This window comes from Megalobrama amblycephala, linkage group LG11, assembly GCF_018812025.1.
Source record: "Megalobrama amblycephala isolate DHTTF-2021 linkage group LG11, ASM1881202v1, whole genome shotgun sequence".
NCBI classification, from domain to species: Eukaryota; Metazoa; Chordata; class Actinopteri; order Cypriniformes; family Xenocyprididae; genus Megalobrama; species Megalobrama amblycephala.
In genome coordinates, this window is record NC_063054.1 from 1,515,211 (window position 1) to 1,541,166 (window position 25,956).

Below are 25,956 nucleotides of genomic sequence, written 5' to 3' on the forward strand. Positions count from 1 at the left end.
CATACCTCTAGTAGAATGAGCTCGAATAGTTAAAGGACATGGGTGTCCCACTGCTTTGTATGCGAGTGAGATGGCCTCGACCACCCACTTGCTCATCCTCTGCTTAGATGCTGGGCCCCCTCTCTTAGGGGACCCATAACAAACAAATAATTGATCTGTTTTTCTCCACAGGGCAGCTCTGTGGACGTAAGCATCCAATGCCCTCACAGGGCAAAGCAGATTCTTCTTTTCCTGATCCATGTTTGTAAAAGGAGGCGGGCAGAACGCCTCGAGTATAATGGGACCTGGGACCCTCAACGACACCTTTGGGACATAACCCGGTCTGGTGTGTAAGAAAGCCTTAATCATACCAGGCGCAAATTCTAAACATGATGGAGCGACTGACAGCGCTTGTAAATCAATCCTTTTTAGGGATGAAATTGCCAACAGAAGGATAGTTTTTAGTGTCAGGAATTTGTCTGATACTTCTTCTATTGGCTCGAAGGGAGCCTCAGCTAGCCCCTGGAGCACAATGGTCAGATCCCAGGTCGGGGTTTTTGTGCGCGCCGCAGGCCTCAACCTGAGCGTGCCACGAAGGAAGCGCATGACTCGGGGGTCTCGACCCACCGAGGAACCCCCTACAGGACTGTGATAAGCCGAAATGGCTGCGATGTACACCTTTAGTGTTGAAGGGGTTAAACCTTCAGAAAACTTCTCTTGAAGGAACTGCAGCACATAGCTGATTGGAGACTGGACAGGGTCCAAATTATGTTGGCCACACCATGCGGCAAACAGTTTCCATTTGTATGAATACAGCTTCCTTGTGGAGGGAGCTCTGGAGTGAAGGATGGTCTCCACAACCTCGGCTGGGAGACCAGATTCTATGAGCCTTGCCCCCTCAGAGGCCAGGCCCACAGTTTCCATGTTTCTGGGCGGGGATGGAGAATCGTACCGCCCTCTTGCGACAGAAGGTCCTGTCTGAGAGGAAGCTCCAGAGGCGAGCCGTGAAGAAGAGACATTATGTCCGAGAACCATATTCTGGTCGGCCAGTAAGGGGCCACCAGTATTAGGTCGACCCTCTCCTGGCGAACCTTCTCCAGAACTCCGGGGAGCAGTGAGATCGGGGGAAATGCATACAGGCGCAGCCTCGGCCACGTCTGTAGCATGGCATCCAGCCCTAGAGGTGCTGGGTGCTGCAGGGAATACCACAGAGGGCACTGAGATGACTCCTCTGTGGCAAATAGATCGACTTGAGCTCGACCGAATGTTTTCCATATTAGTTCCACCACCTCGGTGTGGAGTTTCCATTCCCCCGGACTCGCGCTCTGCCTCGACAGAGCGTCCGCCCCCACATTCAACCGCCCGGGAATATAAGCAGCTCTCAGAGAGAGGAGCTGGGTGCTGCAGGGAATACCACAGAGGGCACTGAGATGACTCCTCTGTGGCAAATAGATCGACTTGAGCTCGACCGAATGTTTTCCATATTAGTTCCACCACCTCGGTGTGGAGTTTCCATTCCCCCGGACTCGCGCTCTGCCTCGACAGAGCGTCCGCCCCCACATTCAACCGCCCGGGAATATAAGCAGCTCTCAGAGAGAGGAGCTTTCCGTGGGACCAGAGGAGGATGCGGCTGGCCAACTTTGATAATATGATAGACCGCATGCCCCCCTGATGGTTGATGTAAGAGACCACCGTAGTGTTGTCCGTGCGGACCAACACATGGTGATCCCTCAGGTCTGGGAGGAAGTGTCTCAGAGCAAGAAACACCGCCATCATCTCCAGCCGATTTATGTGCCAGGAGAGCTGATGGTCCTCCCAGAGACCCTGAGCTGAGCGACCACTCATGATCGCCCCCCAGCCCGTGAGAGAAGCATCTGTCGTAAGCATTACACGACGACGAGAAGTCCCAGCACGGGTCCCTGGGACAGGAACCAAGGCTTTTTCCACATGACCAGAGCACGAAGGCATCGCCGCGTGACTTTGATCATGCGAAAAGGATTTCCCCTCGGAGAAAACCCCTTGGTCCTGAGCCACCACTGTAAGGGTCTCATGTGCAGGAGGCCAAAAGTAATAACGTTGGACGCAGCTGCCATCAGACCCAACAGTCAAGTCAAGTCAAGTCAAATTTATTTATATAGCGCTTTTACAATTACAGTCTCTGAAACTGTTTTACAGTGAGTGACTGGCCTAACTTCACCCCATTCACGGCCCCGAGAATGGAATTCACACGAGCAGGGGACAGTTGCGCCTGCATCGTGGTGGAATCCCAGATTACTCCTAAATAGTTTGCAACCTGACTTGGGACCAGCACACTCTTTTTGGCGTTGAGCCTCAGCCCAAGCCTTTTCATGTGCGACAGAACAACATCTCGATGTTGAACTGCCAACTGTTCTGTTTGAGCTAGTATCAACCAGTCGTCGATATAGTTTAGCACGCGGATGCCCTGGAGTCTCAGCGGAGCCAGAGCTGCATCCACGCACTTCGTGAACGTGCGGGGTGATAGCGATAGGCCGAAAGGAAGAACCCTGTATTGGTAAGCTTCGCCCCCGAAAGCAAACCTGAGGAACTTCCTGTGAGAAGGATGGATGGATACATGAAAGTATGCGTCTTTCAGATCTATCGCCACAAACCAGTCCTCGGACCTGATCTGGGGAATGATCTGTTTGAGTGTAAGCATTTTGAACTTCAACTTCTTTACAGCTCAATTTAACACATGTAAATCTATGATCGGACGCAACCCTCCATCCTTCTTTGGAACAATGAAGTAGCGGCTGTAAAAGCCCGACATTTTGCTGGGAGGAGGAACCCTTTCTATAGCTCCTTTTTGCAAAAGCGTCGTAACCTCTTGTTCCATCACCAGAGACTGCTCTGGGGTTACCACTGTGGGAAGCACCCCGTTGAACCTGGGCGGTGTAGAACCGAACTGAATTCTGTAACCCTGTTCTATTATGAGCAGTACCCACTTCGAAATGTTTGGGAGACGTTTCCATTCTTCCACATATTCTACTAAGGGAACCAGTCTCTCGAGACTGGTCTCTGGTGTTTTTTGAGCACTTCACTCGTCCATCTGATGTGGCGCACCGGCAGACAGACGAATCAAGCGCCGACCGACCCTCCTCGGAGGATCGGTGGAGACCGCTGCGCCCTGACGCACACTGGGTGGCAGGGTTGACAAGACGGTCCCCTGAGGGCACCGAGGAGGACCCGATATCCGAATCCTCTCGGAGGGGGCTGCCCTCGAGAGATCCTGCACTAATAATGTCAGGACCTCTTCTTTGAAGCCTTCCGGGAGATAATGACGGTCCTCAGATCCGTCCTACCTCCGGAAGGCTTCGCCTGTGTCGCCCGGCCCGGTCCCCATGATTTTTGTGGGGGAGCACGGGAGGCGACACTGGCCTTCTGTTGCGCTCTGTGCGCTGAGGAGCTGGCTGTCGGCCGAGGCTGCTCCCGCCCAGCAGCCTTGCGTGTCTCCTGAAACCTGTCGACGACAGTTGTAACTGCGTCGCCGAACAGGCCAGCAGGAGACAGCGGCGCATCAAGACATTCTTATCTTTGTCCTTGATTTCTGATAAATTGAGCCATAAGTGCCTCTCCGTGGCCACCAGGGCTGCCATAGAGCGGCCTATTGATTTGGCCGTCTCCTTGGTGGCCCGGAGAGCTAGATTTGTCACCTTACGGATCTCTTGGATTGCATCGAATGTTGCTTCCCCACTCTCATCTATCTCCCCCAGCAGATCAGCTTGGTATGCCTGCAAGATTGACATTGTATGCAGGCACGCCGCCGCCAAATAAGCCTTGCCCACCAAATTAGATGTTATTTTTAAGGGCTTGGTGGGCAATGTCGGGGTCCTGAGGGACGATGCAGACTGGGGCGAGAGATAGCTCGCAAGCGTCTCTTCTACCCGAGGCATCGCCCCATAGCCTTGGTGCTTCAGCCCCATGATGTTACTATATAATGACGTTTGGGGGCTGAAGACACGATATTGGACAGGTCTTCTCCGAGGTGTCGAGGTGTCGAGGTCGGGAAAGAACGGCAGACCCCGACGCTGGGGTAGTGACCGTGCGGGAAGGAATCTTTCATCCAACTTGCTTTTAGGTCTATTTTCGTGTTTTTCCGCGGGCCAGTCAATATTTAGCTTTTCAACTGCCCTGGTCACTACCTCCAGCTGCTCCTCATAAGCTGGGGATGAGGATGGCGGTTCCTCATCCCCTTCGACACCCTCCACATCAACCTCCTCGGAGGAAGATATATTGAGTGTCTGTGTCTCCCTCCGGGGGGAAGAAACCGCAGCGCGTGCTTCCACCGCCAGAGGAGAGACACTGGGTCCGGCAGGTAAGGGGAGCGATAAGGCTGGGCCCGTCTCTCCCCCCTCTGCCAGATCCATTTGTGAACCCCTCGAGTGCAGACCGCGCCGAGCCTCAGAAGCGGCAGGACCGGACCCGCGGGGAACACTCGCCGCGGCGCCCTCCTCGGAGAGCGCCCGGCGTGAATGCAGCACTCTGAGAGTGAGCCTTTCGCAGTGCACACAGACAGCTCCCTCGAGAGCTGCCTGTGCGTGCTCAACCCCCAGGCATCTGACACATATCTCGTGTGTATCCCCGTCCGTGATGAAGCGAGGACAGGGATGAACACACTTAGTGAACTGCTGCTTTTTTTCCGCAATAATATATATATATATGTGTCTTTTTATGTTGTGCTTGGAAACGTTGAGCAGATGTTGTGCTCAGACGAAGAGATCACTGTGTAATATAACTTGGACAGACAACAATAAACAAGACAGACAAGATACAGATAGCGCTTGCTGAAGACAACAGAAGCTAGCGTTCTTTGTTCCGGGTATGCTTTATAGTTTCCTGGTCCGTGACGTCAGAGGCGTCAATGTCTTCTCATTGGTTGGATACAGAGGTGCTTCACGAACACAAAATGCAGAGGGTTCCCATTGCGTCATTGGACGTAGCGTCGATGTTCCCACGAAAGGGAACACCTTTTACAAACCATCTGCAAATGTTTTATTGAACATGTAATCTATTAAATGCAATTAACAAATCATCTTACATTAAATATGAAGTGTCTGTATAATGTTAGTTTATTAAATTGTAGGGGTTTTTATGCAAAGTTGGGTTAATCAGGTCAATAAGAGACTATTAACTAAAACTCTTCCATTATACAAATGTGGCAAAAGTATAACACTTAAACAACAACAACAACAACAAAACATATAGACACTGGTTCACGGGTTCAGAGAGAAAAAGTCTAAGTTACCTTCCTAAAACACGTATATAAATTATTTTATTATTTATTATTATTACACAATGGAAGGAAGTGGAAAGAAATGAACAAAAATAGGGATAAGCAGATGGAAACAGCTATAAGGCTTTAATGAAGTTTCTGGACTAATCAGTAGAATGTAATTAGAGATTGAGGAAGTCATTATGTTACACACTCCAGTACAGTAGGTGGCGCTAAACACACTTAACGATAGACTGAAACCCGACAGAAAACTAAAAGAAGAAGAAGAGAGATGGGCGGGGTTTATTTGTTGTTGACACCTGAGGCCTCATGCGCATGCGCAATCTGAGCAAAGTAAAACCGAAAGTAAAGACTCGATTCTTAAGAATGTAAAAACTGCCATAAATATCACATTACGGTAAGATTATTTATCTGCTTCTGATATCATGTCACATTATTGAACACTGTTTTCTGCTTTCTATCATAAATTTAAAGCTCAAGTTCATCTTAAGAGCAGGGGCGTGTCTAGAGGGGTGGCACGGTGTGGAACCGCCCCCCTGCTGTCAACCTGACAATGCCCAACGCCATTGGAACAGAGCGCTGTCAATCACTCATTCGAGCAGATTGCGGTTTTCAAACAGAAGGAGAGAGACACCACGAGACGGCACTGTTTATAGTATGTACACAATCAACTATATATTTTAAAATATCGCACTGCATGTTATTTTGATTACTCTAGTAGCTAGTAGTTCAGCAAACGTAACTTCAGACTATTGAATATTGATGACTTATTAATTTTATTCAGCAGCAATGCACTACCACATAAATAGAAAATAGATTAATATTACTTTATCTGTTGTTTATAAGACTAAAGGCACAATAATCCTTTTCCAAAAAGGAACACACACACACACACACACACAAGCAGAGCGCACGTGAACCGATCATCTCTTTCGCTTTACTAGTTACAACACGAATTAAACATGAGTGAGCATCCGTGGTATGTTGAAATATACTGTTCACCTTACCGAAATCGGTATCATCTCACATGTCATGATGATCAATCAGTGTTTCAATCGTGGAAAGGTGTCAATAAAACAGATTGTAAAAATGTACCTTAATAGAAAAGCGGTCCAGTGTACAAAAACTTATTAGTAAGCTACAAAAATGAACTTAAAGAGGATCATTTTGCAAAATGAATGCACTATAGGCTGTTGCATATTTGTATTTGTACTTAAACGACTGGCTCTTGGTCCCCTATGTGATAAGAACAATGACTTAGGGTTAATCAGTTATTTTTCGGATTTATATTCGACCAATCTACCTTTTTATGAAACTTACTTAAATGTTATGACCAGTCTTGAAGAAAAAACGGGTTTCCAAAACAAACAAAACAATAGCATACTTCATGACTGAACTTGAAACAGAACACCTTATTTTACATTTGATAATTTTATTTCCTTCAGGATATGTTGGTGTGCCTTAAGCAGTTATTCTGCCTGTAACCAGTAATAATTTTTTAGCCAATTCTTTTAATTTACTTAAATAAGGACGCTTTATGTTTTGTTTTGTTTTTCTCCCCACTAGTGCTTTAACAACTAAAAATCAGTAATGAAAATAATCATCAACAGATGTGATTATCAGTTAGTTGATATGAGCACTGGCACAGAATCAGCAGAAAACACATGAACCCTCTGAACAGAGAGAGATTCAGGCTTTTTCTCATGATGTTGAAGATCAATGTTCAATAAGACAAAAGAGCATCAGTGAGGTCAGACAGTGATGTTATGTAATGGGGTCTGGATCACTGATCAGTTCATCTCAAAGCGATTCAGTGGGTTCAGATCTGGTTCTTCCACAGTCAGGAAACCATTACTTTATGGACATCATAAGAAAAGATCCTCCAGAAAATGAAGCTACAAAATCTGAAGCACCAAATTCTCCAGAATGTCTGTGTAGAATTAAGATTTATTTTCACTAGAATTACTGGAGTAATTAAAACATTATGTATGATTTATTCTCTGTGTTTCCATAAGCAGGTCTGAAGTCAGTTTCTCATTATGGAGAACAGAGAGAAGAGATCTTCATCTGCAGAACCCAGTGTGTCTCTGAAGAGTGACGGATCCATGGATCCTCCTCTTAAATTCAGTGATGAATCAGTGACTTCTGATCAACTGTGAGTATAAACATGAAGTTGGTGATTTAACTGCTCCAGTGAAACTAGAAGGAGACAAATAATGTGAGAGTCAAAAACACACTGAATGCACATATAGAGATGAGTTCAGTTTTTATTTCTGATTTCAACTCAAATCTGAGTTACCGGGCTTCCGGTAAGCAGCATCAGATCATCAGTTTATTACCTGACTTTTCACATGGAGCTTTGCTTAAAAACGTTGCCAAAGTCATTGCGGAAGAAGGTCGGCATATGCAAAAGATTCTAAATGACTCTTTCATTAATGGGTTAGTTACCCAAAAATGAAAATTCTGCCATTAATTACTCACCTTTGTGTCATTTCACATCCGTAAGACCTTCGTTTATCTTCAGAACACAAATTAACATATTTTTTATTAAATCTGATCGCTCAGTGAGGCCTGCATTGCCAGCAAGACAATTAACACTTTCAATGTCCAGAAAGCTACCAAAGACTTATTTAAAACAGTCATGTGACTGCAGTGGTTCAACCTTAATGTTATGAAGTGATGAGAATACTATTTGTGCACCAAAAAAACTAAATAACGACTTTATTCAACAATATCTAGTGATGGGCGATTTCAAAACACTGCTTCATGAAGCATCAAAGCTTTACAAATCTTTTGTTTCGAATCAGTGTTTCGAAGTGTGAAAGTCATGTGATTTCAGTAAACAAGGCTTGATTGTGTCATAACTGTTTCGAAATTTCAATGGTTCATGTGAATTTGGCAGTTTGATTCACACTCCGAACCTCTGATTCATGTTTTGAGATCGCCCATCACTAGATATTGTTGAATAAAGTCATTATTTTGTTTTTTTGGTGCATAAAAAGTATTCTCGTATCACACACATCACACCAGTCCTCAGGTCCATGCACTGGCTTCGTTGCATTTAGAATTGATTTTAAAGTACCACAATACATGGCAGATATGCTCAGAGAATATAAACCGATCACTTAGATCAATAAGATGACATCAGTTAGAAATACCAAGAGTTCACTCTAAACAAGGAGAGTTTGCTTTCCACAGAGGTTTGGACCATGGCATTGAAAAACAGGCCCTTTGAGTGAATTGGAGTACATAACCTTGTTTTATTTTATTCAGAACCCAAGCTGACACTCAGGGGATGGCCTGCCAGGCCTTGGCCCATGTGGCGAGGGGCTGAATTGGTTCTGGAACTAAGTAGCTGTGAGGGACTGTGGTGCGTGTATTGGGTGGAAAAGGAAATTTTCTCTCTTTTTGAGTATGTTTGTTTTTTATGCAACAAACACTTTTTTTTGAGGACCCAGAACTGAACAGGGTGACAGGAAAACTGGGCGAGGTATTTTGGAGGGTGCTCTGGCCATGGCGGGACTTGGCCTCCTCCTCTTCCTCTCTTGAACATCAGGCCAACTTCTCAGGCACAGGGTCCAACGCTATCTTGGGCCGGAAGGAACCACTCATCTAAGCGGCTGTATGTGGGTTCCTCAGGCACAGACCACTCCAGACCGAGCTGCTCAACTGCTTTAGACAGCACACGGGTGAGCTCTGAGTCAATTGATGGCCTGGCGTCAATCTGTTCCAAAGACGGCAAGGGGGTGGGGTCAGGAAGTGAGCCCGACGACTCCTCGGCATCTGAAACCGCCAAGGACATGCTGTCGTCCTGCAGCTCATCATCAGATCCCCTGAATGATACCAAGTCGCTCGCGATGGCAGAGGAGCATTGGTCTGGGCGGGAGAAATGGATGGGGGAAACCTGTGAGACAGTGAGGCACGCGGGATCTGAGCCAATGTGAGCTCACTCTCATCCGAGCGCTGGGATCCTCTGCCCCGCTGTTTTTTCCTCACAGGCTCCTGGGAGGATAAAAACGGGAGGGCGCGAGGGGTGGAGTCACGTTCTGAAAAGAACACTATCTGCAAGCGCAGAGAGGCGAGGCTCATACCCTCGCAGGGTAGAGCAGGTCGCTTCAGTGAGCACGGCTTTCTGCGTGGGACTTGCCCAGACATCACATGCACTCACTGTGCCAATCATCAGCGTGCAGAGGGGCTTAGCACATGCCACAATCGTGGCGCGACATTTGTAACAACGTTGCAGAAATTTGCTCTTTAGAAAAAGCTCTTTTAGGAGTAACAGCGTTGCGATGGATACAATGTAGTGCACTCGCACTGCAGCCGGTTTGGGGACGAAGGAACAGAGATGCTTGAGACCGGTGAGCTGATCTGGCTGCTGCGAAGTGGTGGGCAACAGGCTGCTAGAGAGTGGTGAGCAGAATATAGAGCAGCGAGCTGATCAAACTGCTGCAGAGCATTGAGTTAATCAGCGGCGAATCCAGCTGCTTTCAGTTGAAGGAGAATGAATCGATTTACCATGGTGAGATGGCCGCTTATATAGCCCGACACCCCGTCCCTTTTGGCAGGCTCGAGCGGGCTCGCTCACCATTGGCTTGCGCATTCCGCACCTTCATTGGTTCGTTTTCTTTAACTTCACGAACCAATGGCCGTGCAGTTCACACTGCGTGATTGTATAAAGGCTTCAGAATCTGAGATAAAGGAGTTTTCCCTATAGCATCTTGTCTTATTAATAATCAGTATTAATTAATAAGACGAACGATGCAGTACTCATGTAGTATCGCCAAGGGAACTCATTTTTTATTAAATTTATCTAACTAAAGTGCACAAGAAATATTTAATTTTTGAAGCTTTTTTTTTCACATAAAAGCGTGAAAACTGATGGTCGAATTGAATTTAGCCAAGGAGGAACAATGAGGTAAAATAGTACTTTTCTTGAACCGAGAAGTATTTTGTGTTAAACAAGTTGTTTTTAAATGAGGAGTAAACTAACTAACTAAATCTAACTAATGTTTTATTATCCTTGCAGTGAGTCGGTTATGTGGCAATGCGCTATATACTGCGGTGCAAATGAATTGTAATATTAATTTAATAATAAAAGTAGCATGATAATAAGAAGAATATTTTAATAGCCCTGCGTGCCCGTCCTTTATACACCACTGTGAAGGGATAAACGGCATTAAACAGGCACGGCATTTAAGCGATTAACTGTTTTATCCAAATCCACATGCATGGACCGTTCAGTGTTCAATAATGTAATGTTTGAGTCTCTCCTGTCTCATTATGTTTTCCATTTGGCGCAAGCAAGAAACGTTTACTAGACTGTGGACTAGCTTTTATTCTTTGAACAGTGGCTGCGCGAGTTTAACAAAGTTTTAACACAGTTTAACACACTTTGCTACCATAAAGCATCATCATTCTATCAAATTCATATAAATGCACATTCAGACACTTACTCACTGACTCATATCATTATTGATCAAAATAACAATACATATACCAAACTAAAGTATAACCACTTAAAGCACTTATATCTATCTCTGCACCCATAAATGGTAAAAACCACTAATTAAAGGAGAATTCCAGACATCCTCGTCATCAGAGCCCACCCCTCACAAAACAGGACCAGATAGGAAAGCTATAATCTGAAATGTATTACACAAACACGTATTCAAAATAGGGATGCACCGATCCAATACTCAGATCGGGTATCGGCTCCAGTACCGCCATTTTTGCTGGATTGGGTATCGGCCAGATGGGACAGAACCAAATCCGATATTGTGCGTGTACTATCCAGTGTTATTCTTAAGCTCCACAAAAGGCACAAAAACATTCAAAAGCTCCAGAAAGTTTCCATGCACTATATTCCAAATGTTTTGAAGCCATTCCATAGTTTAATTTGAGGTACAGATAAATATTTAAGTCGTTAAAGTAAAGTTAACGTAAATGACTGACAGCCGCAGTGTGGAGGGAGACATTCTCCATTCAGGATTCAAATTGTGTGTTCGGTTACGACAGTCAACACAATGAAACTCTCTCCAAGATGAATCAATGTTTCTATTATTATACTTCATCTGTAGACAATGATACCGGTAATACAATACGCATCAATATATGTTCACTTTGTGCTTTGAACTTTTCAATGCTGCGCACTGTGACTCCATGATGCTTCACGTGCATCATTCTGCACACAGGTCATTCTGCATAAGGGCTTTGTGCCGCTCTGTATGGGAGCCGTTAATGAAAGATTTGTTAATAGCATTTTTTGTTCTGTCCTATCTATCATATGTTGCTGCCTCCATTAAAAAAAAAAAAAAAAAACTCCGCTATAAATTTAAAAGAAATGTCTTTTAATTTTATAGTATAGCCTATATTTATATATAAATATATTTAGTTTATGTCATGTATGACTCAAACATTCATAAAAAACAAGCCATGAGTCATGGATGGAGTCAGCTGCACTCCTGTTTATTCTGAATGTCTACTAAGCTAGTGAAGCTATTGGTTTATTTACAGTTATTGCACTGATGCATGATTATTTAATAAATAATTCACTACATTTGTGTCTGTTTGTTTTGTTTTACAAAGTTAGGAAAGTAATGTGTATGCCAAGCCTAATGCCTTGCACAAAAGAATGATCCCAGTTTCTTCCACACAGTGAGGCATACAGTTTATTAGGTAATTTAGCACTTTTTTTATTATTACTTGAATATTGGAATCAAAATAAAATAAATATGAAACCATCAAAGTCTCTGTTTCTTTCATTTACCCACACACTTTGAACACTAGACATTGATACTGTTTTCATAAACAAATCACATCCAAATCATTACACAAAATAAACAAGAAATCAATGTATACAATAATACCATTCACTGATGCTTCCTGTGACGATAACCTCAAATGTTCTTTATCACACATGTATAGTCTTGCTTATATTTTGAAACATACTATGTCTCAAATATGTTTTCTGTATCTCTGTCATTTTCATCATATTATTATTATTAATTTTTTTTTTACACTGTTATTTTGATTTTTTGCTGTTGTAATGGCTGATTGTTTGTCTTCGTCATTTTTGTTAAAACGATATCAAAACAATAAAAAAAATTATAAATTCTGTGGACAAACATTCAGTGAATGGAAAAGGGTATTAGAGAAAACAAAATGACTTATGATAAATAAAACAGCAGGCAGAACTAAAAGTAGAATTATTTTGGTGTGTTTTCTCAGTATCTACAGGAAGAGGAAGAGACGGAGATCTTCCAGCTATGTGTCTATGAAGAGTGACGGATCCATGGATCCTCCTCTTAAATTCAGTGATGAAACAGTGACTCCTGATCAACTGTGAGTATAAACATGAAGTTGGTGATTTAACTGCTCCAGTGAAACTAGGAGGAAGCAAATAATGTGAGAGTCAAAACACACTAAATGCATACAGAGAGATGAGTTTGGTTTTTATTTCTGATTTCACCTGCGGACAAACGTTCAGTGATAGAAAATGAACTTTGATCCAGGTGTCCAGAGATAAGAAACTTATTGCCTAACAGAATCTCTTATTTCAGATTGAGGATGAGGTTTTGGCTTTTTCCTCTTTTCTTACTTAAACCTTTTAGTGAGTTTGTTCCTGGTCTCTGTCACCTTTAGCTGCTCACTGGAGGATTGAAAGGCACTGTTTTTCTTTTCTTTGAATTTTTATTCTTATCTGTGAAGCTGCTTTGAAGCAATATGTCATGTAGTTTTAATCTGTTCTACTTGTGTTATTTCAGCAGAGTAGATGGAGAGCGAAGCATCTCTCGAGGAGCCATCTCAATCTTCTGTCTGAACAAAATTTTAAGGAATGTTACGGCGTCCCTGAATAGACATGATCAACCAATAAATAATGAACTACAGAGAGTCAAAGACCGACACAAAACCAGCATGAAGAACAAGTATGAGAGATTATTTGAGGGACTGAAACTCAAAGAGAATGAAACCCTCCTGAACAGGATCTACACACAGCTCTACATCATAGAGGGAGAGAGTGAAGGAGTGAATAAACAACATGAGGTTTTACAGATGGAGAAAACAGCCAGAACACAACACTCACAAGACACTCCAATCTACTGCAATGACATCTTTAAAGCCTCACCTGAACCAGGATGTGAGGAGAAACACCAGATCAAGACTGTTCTTACTAAAGGAATCGCTGGAATCGGAAAAACCGTTTCTGTGCAGAAGTTCATTCTGGACTGGACAGAGGGAAAAGCCAATCAGGATGTAGATTTCATGTTTGTGCTTCCATTTCGAGAGCTGAACTTGGTCCGAGATCATAAGTACAGTCTTCACAGACTTCTGCTGGACTTTCATCCTGAACTTCAAGATCTGGACTCAAAGATTTATGAGGAGTGTAAAGTTGTGTTCATCTTTGATGGTCTGGATGAAAGCAGAATCACACTGATGTTTTCAGGCAAAAAGAAAGTTTCTGATGTGAACGAGACTTCATCAGTGGGTGTGTTGATGTCAAAGCTCATGAAAGGAGATCTGCTTCCCTCTGCTCTCATCTGGATCACCTCCAGACCAGCAGCAGCCAATCAGATCCCCTCCAAATACATCAACCGTCTGACAGAGATTCAGGGATTCAGTGAGCCTCAGAAGAAGGAATATTTCAGGAAGAGAATCAGTGACGAGCATCAGGCCAGCAGAATCATCTCACACATCATGAGAGCAAGAAGCCTCCACATCATGTGCCACATACCCGTCTTCTGCTGGATCTCATCCACTGTGCTTCAGAAGCTCCTGAAAGAAGATCTGGGTGCTGAAATCCCTCAAACTCTGACTGAAATGTACATCCACTTCCTGCTGATTCAGATCAACATGAGAAATCAGAAGTATGAAGAGAGAGATCCAGAGAATCTCCTGCAGTCTAACAGAGAAGTGATTGTGAAACTTGCTGAAGTGGCTTTCAAACAGCTCATGAAGGGCAATGTGATGTTCTATGAGGAGGACCTGAGAGAGAGCGGCATAGACGTCACTGACGCCTCAGTGTATTCTGGAATTTGCACTGAGATCTTTAAGGAGGAATCTGTGATTCATCAGAGGAAAGTCTACAGCTTCATTCATCTGAGCGTTCAGGAGTTTCTCGCTGCTTTCTATGTGTTTTACTGCTATTTAACGAAGAACAAGGAACCACTGCATGAATTCAGATTTTGTAGATCTGATAAAGAGTCTCTGTATGATCTACTAACATCAGCAGTAGATAAAGCCCTTGAGAGCAAGAATGGACAGCTGGATCTGTTCCTGCGGTTCCTGCTGGGCGTCTCACTGGAGTCCAATCAGAGACTCTTACAGGATCTACTGACATGCACAGAGAAAAGCTCAGAGAACATCAGAGAAACCACACAGGACATTCAACTGAAGATCAAAGATGGGCATGGACTCTCCACTGGTCAATCCATCAATCTGTTCCTCTGTCTGCTGGAAGTGAAAGATCAGACTCTGTCCAGAGAGATTCAGGAGTTTGTGAAATCAGACAAACACTCAGAGAAGAAACTCTCTCCTGCTCACTGCTCAACAATCGCCTACATGCTTCAGATATCAGAGGAGGTGCTGGATGAGCTGAACACCAAGAAATACAACACATCAGATGAGGGGAGAAGAAGACTGATACCAGCTGTGATCAACTGCAGAAAAGCTCTGTGAGTGTTAATCATTAACAAATGAAAAATAATTTTTAATAATGAATTGAGCACCATTTCCTAAATGAAATCCTAAATAAACATTATTTAATAAACAGATTTTATATAACAAACACAATAAATGTAACCATTTAAAGAAAAGCTTTAGCTTTTGTAGCAAGAGCGCCACCATCTTGCAGTTCTACAACCGGTGATGTCACGGGGTTGGTTGGTTGGATTAATGAAGAATATTAGTATACAATATTATTATTATTATCAATTTATGATTAATATTAATATTATTATTATAATATTATTAACTAATAGATTTTTCTAAATAGTACAATTTAGTATATTTTTGACTCTAGTTTTTGATTTTTCTGCGTTTTACTAGTTGCTGTAATGGTTACTAGTAGATAAACTCATAATATCTGTAGTTGACCAGTAGAGGGCTCCAGCGCCGTTTGCAAGGCAGTTCTGGGCTGATAAAAAAGACAAACAAAAATAATTCAGGACTCCAGCCGTGAAGAAAAAGTTGGTTAAAAACTTACTTGCATGTAATACAAAAGGACCAGAAAAGATTGTGGCGAGGAAGATGGCGGGATTAGGGATAACATTTGGAGATTATCCACCGTATGGGGTCCTGATTGTGGCTTTTCAATTTTCATCTTTCACTGTCACTGTCTTTCTCTTTCACTATCTGTCCTCCACTGTCTTTAACTGTATCTGTTGAACAAGACAACCAACCCCGTGACGTCACAGGCTGTAGAACTTCAAGATGGCGGCGCTCTTGCTACAAAAGCTTTAACAAAACATTATTTTTTCGTATAAATGGTTACATTTATTGTTTATTTTTCATTAGAGAGGAAATCAGTTTACTAAATAATGTTAACTTAACTTATTGCTTTATTTCCATGTAATGTGTTCATTGAAATGCACTAATAATGTTAAAGTTTTTGCTCAAAAAATATATATTTGCACATCATGATTATTTTCGAGTCTCAGTCTGACTCTTGTCAGTAAATGTCTGCTGTTGTGATTGTCTAACATCATTGCATCTCTCCTCGTCTCCTCACTACTCATCGCTGCTGGATGCTTATGAAACTGATCAGGTAAAGTAGGTGTTGAAGTGCTGTTCTGCAGGCGTTCAAATGCAGTCAGTGAATCTCAGAGGAGTCTCTCAGATTCATAATTCAAAACTCAGATTTTTATATCTTCAGCAAAGCATTGCTACATTTTTCTTTTTAAATATCTGAAGCACAGCAGTAGAGCTGCCCTCTAATAGTTGACCAAACATTAGTCAAGCAGAAGAGCCTCGGTCAACCAAATTTTACTTGGTTGGTTTTCTGGATCTGGCATCTGTCAAATCATCTCAGATGTATTGAGCGAGGGACTGAAGAACGGACCCCTGGTGTGCCTCTAGGAACAGGGTTGGGAAACACTTATATAGGCTGTATTTATTTTTATTTTTTTTAATGTTTAACTAGTCAACTTAAAAACTTAACTACAATATGATTCAAGTAACATTCTCTTTATCAACCATCTGTTAAAGTTAAAGTATTCCGAGTGCACCACACCTGAAGTGATCAACATGGTGTAAAAGTAAAACACGTGATTTGTTATTTGTTAAATATCTTTGCAGAAATTATGCATTAAATATGAAGAAAAATGTTGTACAAACTTATCTTAAACATATCCTATACACCTATAATTTAAAATAAAAAAACAAGAAAAATACAAGAAAAAAAAGAAATAGCAATAAATAACAGCAGTAATAGGCTGTTATTAATAGCATATGCTTTGTAAAAACAGAAAATAGCAGCTTTCAGCTAGGGGTGGGTGATATGGCAGAAATATATCACAATTTTTTTTTTTGCCTATCACATTAATTTGACTTTGCTAGCTTTTAATCTTTTAATCTAAATCGCTATCACAACTTGTCTGCATTTCGCTACCTTGTTAGCTCACCATCAAACAACTGTGGTAAGTCGGATTAGTCTAAAAACACGGTGAATCATGTCATCCTCTCCTTTTGCTGTTACTTTCTCTGCCTCTCATATGCATAGTATAGCTCTCTCTGACAGCGACAATGGATTCACATGTCATAAATGCAGGCAGATAGTCTGCAGAGAAAATCTTAGAATTAGAGACACTCTTCCCAACTTTAATTGAGGATAGTAAGAATGCAAGGGCTTTAGATACTGTTTTGAATGCGACTAGCTTAAGGAACTCTGTACATTGTTCGGTTCCGGCTGTAGAGCCCGAGCAGCAGGCCGTCACGAACCGGACATAGGGTCTCTCTCATGCACATAGTTTAATATAAATAACAATGTAGCGCAACGTTATTACATTGCTCAACGAGACAGCAACAGCATTTCTTCACCCCCTCTCACCAGGCTCCATTCGGAGGTATTGAAATTTGGTACCGAATGACAAGACAATTTTCAATACTCAATAGTATTGAGGCAATTTGGTCAGTACCTAAAAAGTATCGAATTCAATACCCACCCCTAATAAGAGTTATAAAGCTACACAGAAGTCATGGTTCGGTACGTACCTTGGTTTTGAGGTCACTGTTCAGTAAGAGTTTGGTACAATAAGACAAATGGTCACAGTTTAGGGTCCAAATCTCACTATTAACTTATTATTAACTATGACTTTTGCCTCAGTAAACTCGTAATTACTGCTTGTTTCGGTTTTTTCTCAATGCCACAGAAGCATGGTAGTGGGCTTGTGTTTGGTTGCACACTTCATTCCACCAGGCGTTGCTTGTTTTCTTCTTATTTATTTACAACACTGCTCATTGATAGTTAGTAAGGTAGTTGTTAAGTGTAGGTATTGGGTAGGATTATGGGATGTAGAATATGGTCATGTAGAATATAATATCTGCTTTATAAGTACTAATAAACAGCCAATTAGCTACATGTTTCTTCAATTCATTACCTAGTTTTTGTCAAATTAATGGGGTAGACAGAAACATGTGACCTACATCTTGGTTTGGAGGAAGTCATTGAAGCCTTTAATTGTCTTAAACTTGAATCTCCAGGAGTTCTATAAATTATTCGCAAAACAATTAGCTCCTTTTCTTTTGCAAGTTTTCAGAGAAAGTATTATAAAAGGCTCTCTCCCCCCTACACTCGCACAAGGCCTTATTACATTACTCCCAACACCCAAAAAAGATGTTCTTTGTCTTGATAAGTGGTGCTCAATATGTCGTCTTATTAATGATTAAATTAATTAAAATTTTTGCCTTAATTTTTGCTAAACGTCTTAAAAAAGCAATAGATTCTATTATAGATGAATCTAGGGGTGACCCTGAATAGTCGACGATTCGAATCTTCGATAGGAGGAGCCTGATTCGACTACCAATCTCACAGTCGAATCGTCGCAGAGGTGTTATGAGAAGAGATATGGGGGTGCTCAATATCTGATTTTACATAGACATACCGGTTCTTTCCCAATAGGTTAATATACAGCCTATTATGTTAATACTATAAATAAAAATGTGAAAAGAAAGAAGCTTTTAATAAATATTTTTAATGTGTGTGAATAAATCCAACCTGTGACCGATTTAAGTTTCACTTCCATGATCCGTGACCGGCAGATGAGCATCTTTACGGTAGGGATTAAATCTTCAACAATGTCTGGGATAAAGTGTACAATTGGATGCACTTTGAAATGGTAAAAGATGATCAAAAAAACGTATGATACAAGTTGTGCCAACAGCTCATGTCCTAGAACTCAACAACGACAAACACTGCGGCGCGCTTCTGCCGGCCAACGAGCTGACTATAGCGCGCTATTTGAAAAGACTCAAACGGACACAGGCAGATCGCGTGAAAGACTGGATTTTTGCCTCTCAATCAGGTAGGGTAGCTACAAGTGATTTCAAACTATTTCAGCTGGATGTAATTTAAATTTTGGATGCTGTGAATGTCACTCCAGTTTAGCGTTTATTGTCTCTGCAGTTAAAAAGACAAGTTGACAATTCTAGCTATACTTTCGTTATTTTAATAATTTATTTATTTTTAATTTATTTATTGATCACTCTGGGTTATCTAATTTAACTATTTCTGGCTTGTGTTTTGAATATATGTTCCCCTGCACTTCAGGCATTTTGCAGTTTGACTTGATCATATTTCATTTTTTTAAGTAGGCTATTTTCATTTATTAGAACGGTATATTCTGTTCTAATTCAATTCTGTAAATTAATGTTTGATAAAAAAATATATATAATTTTTTTTATTAAATTAATTATTTATTTATTTATTTTTTTTTTTTTTGGTGCATCAATGTTGCGCTGTAGATCAGTTAAAGCTTGCTCGCACAGACAATTTAGCTGATGTAATTTGATTTGCCGACATATGAAATGTATATCTATCTGCAGTGTGGCCTTTCTGCAGTTATTAATATATATATATTTTAAAGTTTATTGATCCAAAATGTTTTTATTCATTTTCTTCTGTATCTTTGAGAGTGTTCTGTACATCTTGGCTGTGAATGTTTATCCACATTGCCTTTCATTTGTTTAAAAAAGATAAAATCATTGTCAGTTTCGTCTATCACTTGACAGGCAGAAAGATGTTTCTCTGTGCTGTGTGTGAAAGAAAATAAAAGTTGTCTTAAGCCGCGGGTAGACTATAGCCAGGCCTTACTTCATTTTCCGTGTCCCGCTCCATCTCGTGCACAGTTCAGCGCGCGAACCTTTCAAAGTCTGTGCGCACTCTCTAGTGGACTGCTGTTTTTCAAGTGGAAAGCCCCCCCTCTTTTATGATTCGACTATCAGTCGAATATAGGCAATCTGATTCGAATCGGATTCGACTATGTAAATCCTTAGTCGAGGACACCCCTAGATGAATCACTGTCTGTTTTTTTATTGGGTAGGCATATTTCAAATAATATTGTTAGATCTTATTGATTACTCTGATTTAACTGTATATGAGAGCTTTATTTTGTTGTTAGACTTTTATAAATCACTTGATTCTGTTGAACATAAGTTTCTTTTTCTTGCCTTAGAAAAATTTGGGTTTTGGGTCTCTTTTTTATCAAAGCTATTTATTTAAACACTTTATGTAAATGCAAACTGTTCTATTAAATTGATGATGGGCTCATCTCTCAGATTTAATTTGCTACGCGGCTGCCCGATCTCACCATATTTATTTTTATTAACTGGTCAACTTCTGTTTATCTTAAGGCAAGCGCTATACAGGGTATTAATATTGCAGATAGAGAGATCATACTGAGTCAACTCGCAGATGATACTACACTGTTTTTACGCAACTCTGCTCAGGTTTCTTTAGCTATTAATATTATAAGTTTATTCTCTCTGGCATCAGACTAACACTTAAAAATTTTAAATCTATTTTAAATCAAAAATTGTTTGTTTGACAAACATAGATGGCATCCCAGTGAAAGATAAAGTTACTTATTATGGGTTTTGAAAAAACAAAAAAATTTAATTTCTTATGAAAAAATAAGAAACTATATTAGAAAATCTGTAGTTATGAATTCTTATGAAAAAGCTGGACTTAATTTGATCAGCTTCTCTACCCTTAATTATACATTTAAAATTAGTTGGATTAAACAACACCTTAAAAATCCCACCTCTTTATGGAATTTTATACCACATTTAATTTTTTATAAATTAGGTAGTCTAAAATTTTTGCTGTTATTTAATTATCCTGACAAAATTCCTGTTAAATTATCTTACTTTCACAAACAATGTCTCTTATAATGGTCTTTAATTTACAAGCATATTTTCCCCCACACAGTTATATAATTTGGGACAACAGAGATTTGCTGTACAAGAATAAACCAATCTATTTTGGTAATTGGGTTAAAAAAATCGGCAAGTCAGTTATTTAATGACCAAGGATTTCCTTTAAAATATGAGGAATTTTTTTCACATTATAAAATCCTAATTACAGCAAACGAATATGCTATTGTTTTTGGAGCTATCCCTTTTGGGATTATTATGTTTATGAAGAGATTTAATAACAAGCTCTCTCAAATTGTGCCACATCTCAATGCATATGATACATATATTGGTAAATAATCCCTTACCACCAAATCAAATAATAGGAGTATTCGTGCTCTGTTCCAAAATTAGGTTGTCTCTTGTCCAAATGCCATCTTTTATTAGAACAGATATGTAGGTGAAAATAACTTGGCTAGAGTTTGGGTTTCGTCCTAAAAATTTTTTTTTGTACAATAAGATCAAAGAAGTGCTATCCCACCAAATGTTTTTTTTTTTTTAACTTATTTTTTTTATTAACCAACTTCTTGCAAAACATGTACAAAGTGCAAAGGTACATAGTTATACATTTATACATAAACTTTTGTAATGTTACTGCGTTTTTAATGCATGACAAGAATAATAAAGAGAAAAATGAAAAACATATAATAAAAAACAAATAACATTTTTTTTTTTTTTAAATTGCCAGTACACCACTAAAAAAAAAAAAAAAAAACAGAATAACAACCTTGGATGGGATCAAAATATTCAAAAATTACAAAAAGTTAACCAGCCTATCTTAAAAAAAAATTGAAAAGTGCGCTCAAAAGTTTTCTCCCCATGTCTCACTCAGCTCTTTTATTAAGGGTTTCCACTGTTCAACAAACAGACTCATTTTGAGTCGTAAGCTGTTTGTTATTTTTTCCATTCCATAGATTTCCCTCACTGTCCGTAAGCATTCCTCAAGTGTTGGTGGCACTTTCTGGAGCCATTTAATTGTAATGTCCTTCTTTGCAGCTAAGATTATTCGTATATATCTGAGATACCTTTTCTTATTTACTCAATCTTATTTTGTTTCTCGTCAAATATTTTGCACACAAATGTAAATATTTTAAGTGTAAGCTTTTCCTTAACCTTTTTCTGGAAGAGTTAAAACTGTATATGTATTTGATTTCTGACTCTTCCAATAAGAAAGCTGTAAAAACTGTGAATCTTTTTAAAAGGCATATTATTTTATTGCTCCCTGGCATGTAATATATTATTGTCATTCTGTGTTTCATGTGTTAAAAAAATGTTTTCTCAGAAATCACTTACTGCACCTTTAATGAACCTGAATGATACAATGATCAGATTACCTCTCATGCTCACAAGCTCATTTTATTTTGATTCAGGCTGGAATGTTAAACATATTTTGTTCCAGGTTCCTGACGACAGACTACTGGCAACATACTTTACATTATTGTTATTTCATTATTGTTTTATTTTCTGTCAACTCTTATAGACTTCCTGCCTGTAATCTCACTGTTCAGTGTTGTGAGAGTTTGTCATCGGCTCTTCAATCCTTAAATGGTGTCCTGAGAGAGCTGGACCTGAGTAGCAATGACCTGCAGAATTCAGCAGTGAAGCTTCTTTCTGATGGACTGAAGAGTCCAAACTGTCAGCTGCAGATACTGAGGTATTTAAGAACATATGAAACATAATTTACAATCAGCGGGTCATAATGTTGATGTGTGTTTGTAGATGATCTGACTGGTGATGTGTGTGTTCTGTTCTCTTTCAGTCTTACTTACTGTAATCTCACTGATCAGTGTTGTGAGAGTTTGTCATCAGCTCTTCAATCCTCAGACTGTGTTCTGAGAGAGCTGTACCTGAGTTACAATGACCTGCAGGATTCAGGAGTGAAGCTTCTTTCTGATGGACTGAAGAGTCCAAACTGTCAGCTGCAGATACTGAGGTATTTAAGAACATATGAAACATAATTTACAATCAGCGGGTCATAATGTTGATGTGTGTTTGTAGATGATCTGACTGGTGATGTGTGTGTTCTGTTCTCTTTCAGTCTTACTTACTGTAATCTCACTAGTCAGTGTTGTAAGAGTTTGTCATCAGCTCTTCAATCCTCAAACTGTGTCCTGAGAGAGCTGGACCTGAGTAACAATGACCTGCAGGATTCAGGAGTAAAGCTTCTTTCTGATGGACTGAAGAGGCCAAACTCTCAGCTGCAGATACTGAGGTAATTAACCCTTTAAGACTTTTAAAGTCTTTTAAGGCTTTTTTAGAGTTTTTTTTTTCTCCTTTTTTTTCTGAGTGACACACAAAAGTAAAGACTCATGACTGGACATGCAAGGAGAGTCAAAAGGTAGGTATCATTTGATAGAATTTTTTTAGAAAATAGAAATTACATTACATTTGGATATTTTTATGCTGAGAAACTGCTGATAAAATAATTTTTATTATAATTAAAAAAAATATTCGAAATGGAATAACTCAGGAAGAAAATAAGATCAGAGAAAAATTTGGTGATGCTCTCCCACATGTGATCGGTGTCACAGACACGTCAGGTTCTGTGACACCGACCGTTCTGTGACACCTGGAGCGTTGTTCAAGTCCTGTTGAACAACGCTCCAGGCACGGCACGACCGCCGCGACCCCTGGTGAGTGCCATTATTCCTGCTACTCGCAAAATGAAACCACTCACTACTGTCGTCAATCTTACTGCCGCCAATGTCTCCCTTACAGTGGTCGCGCTCATCGACTCGGGGTCCGCCGGCAACTTCGTCTCAGGTGCCATCTGTCGCCAGCTACGTATCAAGACCACTCCGTCTCCGACCATCTACAAGATCTGCTCCATAACCGGCCGACCCCTGAGCCGTAAGCGTGTCCGCACCGTGGCTGGACCTGTAACCCTCCAAGTTGGCCTACTTCATCAAGAGGAAGCTCATCTGCTGGTTCTGGAGGACTCCACCGCTGACGTGGTTCTGGGGCGCCCCTGGTTGGAGCAGCACAACCCGACCATCTCCTGGAAGACAGGCGAAATCCTGAAGTGGGGCGACACTTGCTTCTCCAGCTGTTCGATGGACCTGCCAGTTCCACCTTCTCCATCACCAGACCTCTCTCTCTGCGCCACGTCCATCGAAAGTCCTGTTGAACAACGCTCCGTCGAAATCCCTAAGTGTTACGCCCCCTTCAGCGATGTATTTTGCCCGCAACGGGCTTCCAAGCTGCCTCCACACCGGCCATGGGACTGTGCCATCGACCTGCTTCCGGGTGAACCAGTGCCAAAAGGAAAGATATACCCTCTTTCCATCCCGGAGGAGAAGGCCATGGAGGATTACATCAAGGAAGCCCTCGCCCAAGGTTACATCAGGCCGTCTACTTCCCCTGCTGCTTCCAGTTTCTTCTTTGTGGCCAAAAAGGACGGAGGCTTGCGGCCCTGTATAGACTACCGTGCACTCAACAAGATCACAGTGAAATTCCGGTACCCCCTTCCTCTCGTCCCAGCGGCCCTGGAACATCTCCGTGGTGCCACTGTGTTCACGAAGCTGGACCTCCGCAGCGCATACAACCTCATCCGGATACGTGAGGGGGACGAGTGGAAGACCGCCTTCATTACTCCTACTGGCCATTACGAATACTTGGTCATGCCGTATGGACTAGTCAACACCCCCTCCGTATTCCAGGACTTTATACATGAGGTGCTCCGGGAGTTTCTCCACCGCTTCGTCCTTGTCTACATCGATGACATACTCATATACTCCCGGAGCCAGGCCGAACATCGCCAGCATGTTGCGGAGGTCCTCACCCATCTACGCCAATACCACCTGTTCCTCAAGGCCGAGAAATGTTCATTCCACCAACCATCTGTCTCATTCCTGGGTTACAACATCGACCACAGTGGCATCCGGATGGACGAGAGGAAGGTGGAGTCTATCACCAACTGGCCAGAACCCACCTCCATAAAAGAGCTCCAGCGTTTCCTCGGTTTCTCCAATTTCTACAGACGATTCATCAAAGGTTACAGTTCCATCGCCCATCCACTCACTAGCCTGCTCCGCAATAAGCCCAAATCTCTGTCCTGGACCCCGGCGGCCACCAACGCCTTCAACCAGCTCAAGGAAGCCTTCACCACCACTCCCTTACTCGTACATCCAGACCCAGAAAAACAGTTCATCGTTGAAGTGGACGCGTCTACTACTGGAGTGGGAGCGGTGTTATCGCAGCAGCAGGGGACGCCAAGTAGACTCCATCCATGCGCCTTCTTCTCCCGCAAGCTCAGCCCGGCGGAAGTCAACTACTCCATCGGTAACAGGGAACTTCTTGCTATCAAGCTTGCCTTGGAAGAGTGGAGGCATTGGCTGGAGGGAGCCAAACATGCGTTCCTGGTACTGACGGATCACAAAAACCTGGAATACCTCCATTCAGCAAAGAGATTAAATCCTCGACAAGCTCGCTGGGCCATGTTCTTCTCCCGCTTCAACTATACTATATATCTCCTTCCACCCTGGTACAAAGAATGTAAAGGCAGACACCCTTTCCCGCCTACATGCTCCGGAGGAAAAAAACGAGGAACCAGAACCCATCATACCCAGCTCACTCATCGTAAACCCCATCTCCTGGTCAGAAGAGACCATTCCCTCCTCCACGAACCCTCCGCCAGGCTGTCCACCTGGCTTGCTCTACCTTCCACGGACACGACGCACTCCCACCATTCACTCGGCTCACACGTCACTTGGCACTGGTCACCCGGGGGTCAATGAGACCCTCTCGTTGCTAAAAGAACGCTTCTGGTGGCTAGGGATGGCAGCAGATGTCAGAAGGTACATGCAGGGCTGTAGGGAGTGTGCCATCTCCAAGTCTCCTCGTCATCTGCCAGCTGGGAAACTCCTTCCGCTGCCCGTTCCTGATCGCCCATGGTCACACCTAGGAGTGGACTTCATTACTGATCTCCCTGTCTCCGAAGGAAACACCACCATCCTAGTTGTTGTTGACCGCTTCTCAAAGTCATGCCGTTTAATTCCACTTCCTGGACTGCCCACTGCTATGGAGACCGCCGAACTACTCTTTAACCAAGTCTTCAGATACTTCGGAATTCCAGAGGATATTGTCTCCGACCGAGGGCCTCAGTTCATATCCAGAGTATGGAAGTCCTTCTTCTCCCTCCTAGGTGTGGCCGTTAGCCTGACTTCCGGATACCACCCCCAGTCGAACGGGCAGACGGAGAGGAAGGTACAGGAGATTGGCCGCTTCCTCCGTACCTTCTGTCATGACCACCAGGACTCTTGGAACCAGTTCCTGGGTTGGGCCGAGTACGCCCAAAACTCTCTCCGCCAGTCTACTACAGG

At 42.0% G+C, this 25,956-nt stretch overlaps 1 protein-coding gene across 4 annotated transcripts in view; it reads left to right on the top strand.

Annotated features, from left to right (window-relative positions):
• The first annotated feature begins 5,677 nt into the window (after nt 1-5,677).
• Nucleotides 5,678-25,956, top strand: part of LOC125278865 (NACHT, LRR and PYD domains-containing protein 12-like) — a 27,662-nt gene continuing 7,383 nt past the window's right edge. The window contains exons 1-7 of one of the 4 annotated variants that reach the window (XM_048208255.1): nt 5,678-5,885; nt 7,249-7,385; nt 12,458-12,571; nt 12,994-14,901; nt 22,116-22,289; nt 22,395-22,568; nt 22,674-22,847. In XM_048208255.1, coding sequence (XP_048064212.1) covers nt 7,270-7,385; nt 12,458-12,571; nt 12,994-14,901; nt 22,116-22,289; nt 22,395-22,568; nt 22,674-22,847 — 2,660 coding nt within the window. In that variant the 5' untranslated portion in view covers nt 5,678-5,885; nt 7,249-7,269. The remainder of the gene's footprint in view (nt 5,886-7,248; nt 7,386-12,457; nt 12,572-12,993; nt 14,902-22,115; nt 22,290-22,394; nt 22,569-22,673; nt 22,848-25,956) is intronic. The other 3 variants (XM_048208256.1, XM_048208257.1, XM_048208258.1) reach the window with 3 other exon arrangements.